This window comes from Stigmatopora argus, chromosome 5 (genome assembly GCF_051989625.1).
Source record: "Stigmatopora argus isolate UIUO_Sarg chromosome 5, RoL_Sarg_1.0, whole genome shotgun sequence".
Lineage (NCBI taxonomy): Eukaryota > Metazoa > Chordata > Actinopteri > Syngnathiformes > Syngnathidae > Stigmatopora > Stigmatopora argus.
The window spans coordinates 4261913-4268861 of record NC_135391.1 but is presented as its reverse complement, the minus strand read 5'-3'; the positions used below and the strand labels follow the sequence as shown (position 1 = coordinate 4268861).

Below are 6949 nucleotides of genomic sequence, written 5' to 3'. Positions count from 1 at the left end.
TTTGGAGATTTTCATTTGCACAACGCCATGTTGCAATATTGTCGTTTCTTGCGCAGCCACCAGTAAACTACTGATTAGTCTAATGGCCAGTCAGGGTACTCACCCTTGATCGCCACTCCGTTAAAGGCCGAGTCAGCACGGTACCTGCGGTGCAACCTCCATAGAAAAAAACAGAGCTTCATTTAGCCTGATGGTGCTTCTTTATTGTGTATGTTGAATTAATAATGGCGGCTGGATGGAAGGGAAGGCACGTGCTCGCTCGCCCTCAGCAACAAATTTTGCCCCGGGACCGCTTCCAGGCAGCTGTGGCGCAGGAGAAATCCTTTAGTTAAGTGAAAATGCCAACCAGGCCAGTGCAATAAGATCCAGAATTGTGGATGTGTCAGAGAGAAAGGAAAAAAAAAGACAAAATACCTGGACTAAATGGAGCGCTGATTCATTTTCTTATCATCGTGTTTTTGTCAGATACTCAGTTTCATAAAAGTAAATTCTCTTACACGGCTCGTCAGTTCCCAGTCTACACACTAATTAAATGATAACATCTTGTCAAAGAGTATTCAAAAATAAATGGCCACACAGATCCAAAACCACTGAAATTGAGCAATAAAAATAAGGTCGGTGACGGAGTTTCTCGGTATTGCGAAACCGATGATTCATTGGAAAACAGTGGAAGAACACGATCGATGTCTGGATTTCCGTGATTCATTTGAAATATCTCACTTTCTGTTTGCCCGATTTAAATGTTAAAATGGGCACGTTAGAAAGACAATGGTTTCAAAGCTGGAGTGTGTTCACGCGAGCATGTCCTCCAGTAATGAATGCGGTGAGAAAATGCTGAAATGAAGATGATGGCTTGCAAATATTTGTCTGGCAGCTTCAATCGGAAATCTCATTTGCTTTGAATTTCAATCTCTAGCGACATTACTTTTAACTGGAAAAACGTTCAATAGGCTTTTCCTTCTCTATTTTGTTTTAATTAATTAAAAAAACTAAATATAACTTTCTCTTTCCTAACAGTGGCGTCTGAGATGAAAAATGTGTACCGATTTCTACCCGGGCTGGTTTACTTATTGTTTGACTCCTTCATGCGTGCAAAAAAAGCATTTAAGATGACAAACATCCGAGTGCACTCTCCTACCACTCAGTGGCAACAGCATTAGCTTATTTTTCAAGGTGATAGAAAGGTTATACGCTTTTCTTATCATGCAAATTGGAAGTGCGTGGTCTGGTGTTTGCAAATGTGCGGCACGCTGCATGAAAATTCTTATTCAACTGTCATGGCACGCTGATCATATTATAGCAAAATCACTGGTTCAATCGCGTGAAACACATCCCGCAGTACAATGCGAGTTTGGGCTTTTATGGAGATTTTAGGGTGGTCACATGTCACCTGATTTTTAGTGGTGCAGTGGTTGTCTCGCCTGACTTCGGTGCAGACAGCGTGGGATCGATTTCCAATGCGTGCCCTGTGACTGACTGGCGACCGGTCTAGGGCATAGTCCACCTTTCGCCCAAAGTCAGCTTGGATGTACTCCAGCACCCCTGGCCCTGACAAGGATAAGTGGTGTTAAAAATAAGTGAATTAAATGATACATACAATGGTGAACCTTGATTATTACAACTGGGAAAATGAGAAATTCATTGACATTAACAGCACAACTGCAATCCACTAGAACACATGTGTCAAAGTGGCGGCCCAGGGGCCAAATCTGGCCCGCCGCATCATTTTGTGTGGCCCAGGAAAGTAAATCATGAGTGCTGACTTTCTGTTTTAGGATCAAATTCAAATGAAGAGTATAGATGTATATTAAATTTCCTGATTTACCCCCTTTTAAATAAATAATTCTAATTTTTAATCCATTTTTTCTGTGTTTTTAGTTCAAAAATCATTTTGTAAAATCAAAAAATATATAAAAAAGCTAAAATAAACATTGTTTTAGAGCTATAAAAACAGAATATTCAGGGCTTTTAATCCAGTTCTTTTAATCCATTTATTTAAAAAAATCTAAATATTATATCTAAAATGGTCCAGCCCACGTGAAATCAAGTTGACGTTAAAGTGGCCCGCGAACCAACCCGAGTCTGACACCCCTGCACTAGAACATACTAGGTATGGCATTAACACCGCTTCCAATATGGCCACCATAGGTACCCGAGCTGCTACGGCGCAATGGCTTATCGGATGTTCACATCAGTTGAAATTGCTGCGTAATTTCAAGCGCCCAAATTGACCCGTCGGGCGCCCATGCGAAAAACCGCCTGTGCATGCAAATATCAACACTTCCTGTGGTTACGACTGATGCAAATCGCACGCAATGCCGGAATGTATAAAGCTTCACCTTGACGCGCACCACTTGGGGCGAGGATTAACACAGTAAACCCAAGATGTGAATTTTCAGACTGAGCCCAAGGTGTCAAAAAGGATTCTGAAGAAAATGTACGCAGAACTCTTAAGTAGGATTGCAAAGTGATTGAAAAAAAAAAAAAACGGATACAAAAAAAGCTTTGCCCTGCCGCCGTAAATTTGACTCACACCCAAAGATTTGGACTAAGCTTTTGTTTCAATCCATTTAAAAGTCTAAACAACGACCCTGGAATGACTGCATCACCTCACGCGACAGTAGTGTGAGGGGATATTCTCAACATGCTCGTGACCAACAAACTGTCTTTGTGGTTTTTGACCGGCATTTTGGCTGTGACGACTTTGTTCTTCAACCTCTACATCTTCTCGACCAGCTTTTCCAACTACAAGAAGAAGAAGCAGTGGAGCCCCAGCGAGACCATGATGGTGGCTCTCTCCTTGGCAAGCACCGCTCACCAGCTGGTCAGCTACTTCTGGATGAGCATGGACGAGTTGGACAGCAATTGTGTGGTGGCCCAGACGCCCTACGCCGTCCTGCTGGTGATCACCTTCAGTCTTAAATTCACCGTCATGTGGGACAGCAGCTTCCTGACTTTCTACTACAGCACCAAGCTGGTGAGCACGCCCAACCGCCGCTACACACGCTTCCAGGCGGCCATCATCCATCACGCGACACTCGGGGTGCTCGCCATCCCTCTGAGCGGCCTGGGGACCTGCTTGCCCATGCTGGTGGTCTTCCACGCCGCCAACGACACTCGAGACAACAGAGACTGCGGGGTGTTAATGCCCGACACGACGCCCGGGAAGATTTACGAGGGCCTCTACCTCGTCGTGGCCGACGTGCTGCCGGGGATCTTGGTGATAAAATGCTGCATCTCCATCTCCGCGCACCTGGCGGTCCACCTACGCCGCATGAAGGCCAGCGCCAACGGCGCTCGCGTGCCCAAGACCGGCAGCCAAATGAGAGTGATTGAAATGGCCCTCTCCCTGGTGGCCGTCTTCTTGCTGTTCCTGGTGGTGGACCTGTACGTCAACTATCAGATAGCGGTACATCACGAGAACGCCATCACGCTGACGTTATTCTTCATATCCATTTATACGACACTTTCTGCCGTCTTGCTGATATATGGGAAAAAAAGCCTTTGGAAAGCATTGATCCATGACGTTAAGGTGTGCATAGGTGCGTGTCCGTGTTTGACATGTCTGAGGGTGCCGGAGCAGAAAGACCATCTGAGCCGCAGCCCTGCCAAGATCGAGAGCTGAAGGGCTTTTTTTCCCCCTGAATCTGTATATATTTTAATCCAATGATTCATATTGCAGAAAAAAATATAATCAGTTTGCTAATTGTAATCATGTCACAAATTAATTTGGTTTTTTAAAACTTGTCAAACCATAATAGGACTACTTGCAAAATTAGTGTTCGGGTTTTATTTTTTAATTTACTGAAGTTCAAGCAAGAATCAAGCAATTATCCCAATAAAGTTTCTTTATAGGGCACGTACGTATGTGAGTATATTTCTATAAACAATTATTCATTTATATTTATTTATATATATATATATATATATATATATATATATATATATATATATATATATTTATTTATATATATATAAACATATACACATACATATACACATACACACATACATATATACACACACATACACACACACATATATATACATACATCCACACACACACACACACACATACATACACACACATATACACACACACATACACACACATATATACACACACATACACACACACATACATACACATACACACACACAAACATACACATACACATACATATACTACCAAAATTGATGCAACAGAATGTAAGCTGAATGTAAGCTTCTTATGCAGGCCATGTTCAATGATATTTTGATCATTTGCTGCGGGCCAATAAAACTGGCCAGTGGTCCGTAGTTGGCCACACAATGTGGTGCATTTACATTTAGGAATAGGGAAAGAACAATAGGGCAGCCCAGAAAATGTCAAGATGCTCTACTTTCTCCTCGGAGGGTTTGAGGTTATGTTTCTCCAGCGAATGAACTATCTAAGCATACCATTAACTCCTTGGCTCAGAGGGGATAGGCTACAATAACGCTGAAAACAAAATGAATATATTTACCTACGGTAGAAGCGGCATTCGTCAAAAAGCATCACAGTACAATTAGAGTGATGCAAACAATGAATGTGTGATTAAGAAATGATGTCTGTGCATACTTATTTTCCCTCCGTCCATGGAGGGATGTGTCGTCTCCCGTTTTGCTCGAAATTTAACCAATCTGCAGGGACGAGATTTACCTAGCACACATCATAGCCAACCAAATGAAGTGCTCGCTATTCCGATCACACGCTCATCACGCAAAAGCTGAGAATGTAAATATTTCATTGCAACATATAACTGTGAGGCACAAGCATAGCCGGCCGGACAGTGTTAAGTCCCCTCCGAAAATGTTAAAAAATACATGTGACATTGAGGGCACAGAGCATATTAATAAAAGAACAGCTACCCACAACCTGAATAGCTTTTTTCTTTTAGTTGTCTAAATCAAAAAAAGAGGTTCAAGAGTTCTTCCTCAGGTCAGCAGTTTAAGCTAGCGCCCTCAGGAAAAGCCTCTGCAGCTACAAAACTGTATATATAAATGAAAACAGATGTAAAGGCTATATAAAACATAGTGGGATACTGAGATTTTGTGTGTGTGTGTGTGTGTGTGTGAGAGTGCATAGAACCGGAGGTGTTCTGAAAAGTGCGCTCATGCCTACCAAATCTACTACCCTCGGTGTCGAAGAAATAAAACATATTTGCCATACTCGAGTGATTTACACCTTGTGGCAGAACACAGCGGAGTTCAAAGATGAGATAATCCCGGACACCCCCGGCAAGTAAATAGACAAAGTAAGAGAGGCCGTATTTTCTTTTCATGAAAGCTGTTCAGTTCTACAAGGCTGTGGCCTTCATCATTTACTGTATTTATCTGCTGCTGTGGAGGCTGAGCCCTGAACGAGCATCCATAGAATAGCTCGCAGAAAAATCCTGTTTCTGGATTTGTGTTGAACAGACATTGGAATGGATCAAAAATAATAATAATAACTCAAATATATTCCTTTTTTTTTTAAAGAGAGCTATTGACGATTTGTTAGTGAAAAACGTGACCGGACGTTTCGTCAAAAGACGTTTGGTCCCCGGATGTTTGGTCCCCGGGCGTTTGGTCCCCGGTCGTTTGGTCCCCGGGCGTTTGGTCGACCGGACGTTTGGTCCCCGGGCGTTTGGTCCCCGGGCGTTTGGTCGACCGGACGTTTGGTCGACCGGACGTTTGGTCCCCGGGCGTTTGGTCGACCGGACGTTTGGTAGAACAGACGTTTGGTAGAACGGACGTTTGGTCGCTAGGTTCGCTCGCTGTCAAATTATGACAGAGTTTACTGTTGATATTTTGATATTAGATATTTAGATATTAAACTATCTCTCTCTCTCTCTCATAATTCTAATTTTGAGAGCTGGTTTCAACAGTAACAACCCGGCGACCAAACGTCCGGTCGACCAAACGTCTTTCGACCAAACGTCTTTCGACCAAACGTCCAAGTACCAGTGAAAAAGGGTGTCAACATTTTAAAGAACAGAAAAGCAATCACAATGATTCCACTCTAATCAATCATCAATCAAATCAAAAGCCTTTATTGTCATCATACAGAGCTGCGTATAACGAAATTGGTGGTACTACTCCACAAAATGCGTTTTCCCAGTAAAAAAAAACATAAATAGTAATATAAAAGTATAAAAAGTCACATCCCGGCTAGGTAAATTGTGACTTTTTATACTTTTATTACTATTTATGTTTTTTTTATTACTGGGAAAACACACTTTGTGGAGTAGCACCACCAATTTCGCTATACGCAGCTGTGTATGATGACAATGAAGGCTTTTGATGATTTGATTGATTAGAGTGGAATCATTGTGATTGCTTTTCTGTTTTTTAAAATATTGATACCTTTTAACTAAAATGTTTCGAAGTAAGAATAAAATGTATTGCAAAATCCCTCGTTATGAAACATCAGCATGTCATATTCATATTTTAAAGCTAGCTAAGGCCTACCAAGGGTTTCAATTAATTGAATAAACCTACCCCGAAAAGTCTTTGCTTCCTCCTTCTTCCTCACATAGGCCTCCGTAATTGAAATCCAGTGTTGAATTGCAAGTGGTAAGATTTAGTTGAAAGTATCCACAAATGTGTTAGTACATGTCAAAAGGGTTTCTTCCAGGAAAAGTCCTAAATAGAAATACAACATTATTCATTGGACAGAAGTTTGTGTGCAATCGTTTGGTGTAAAACATCTAGCGCTTTGCACAGCCGCCACGGAGCAGCTAGTAAAGGACCACTTTTATTTGAAGTTGCCGCTTCAAATGCTGATTATGTGATGAAATATTTTACCACCCCACGATCATTTGAAGGAATATATTGTTATAAAATACCGAGCGCTCGCCGTTGCGGCAGAGCAATCTATCAGACATTTCCACTTGACAATTAAACTGGTATTGGAAGCCATTACTGGATGGGATCGGACCAATGAAAT

The 6949-nt window shown here is 41.8% G+C and overlaps 1 protein-coding gene and 1 long non-coding RNA gene across 2 annotated transcripts; one reads left to right on the top strand and one right to left on the bottom strand.

Moving 5' to 3' along the window:
• Positions 1-43: 43 nt before the first annotated feature.
• LOC144073916 (uncharacterized) lies at positions 44-6616 on the bottom strand. The gene is made up of 3 exons (XR_013300189.1): positions 6502-6616; positions 1391-1548; positions 44-303 (listed from the first exon to the last, which is right to left on the bottom strand). It is a non-coding gene; the product is annotated as an uncharacterized LOC144073916 (long non-coding RNA).
• tas2r202 (taste receptor, type 2, member 202) lies at positions 2642-3625 on the top strand. The gene has a single exon (XM_077599896.1). The coding sequence runs from the start codon at positions 2645-2647 to the stop codon at positions 3623-3625; it is 981 nt and encodes a 326-aa protein (XP_077456022.1). The 5' UTR covers positions 2642-2644.
• Positions 6617-6949: the final 333 nt, after the last annotated feature.

What these genes read in the sequence shown, in the direction of transcription:
- tas2r202 (XM_077599896.1), top strand. Translation starts at nt 2,645, where the DNA reads ATGCTCGTGACCAACAAACTGTCTTTGTGGTTTTTGACCGGCATTTTG.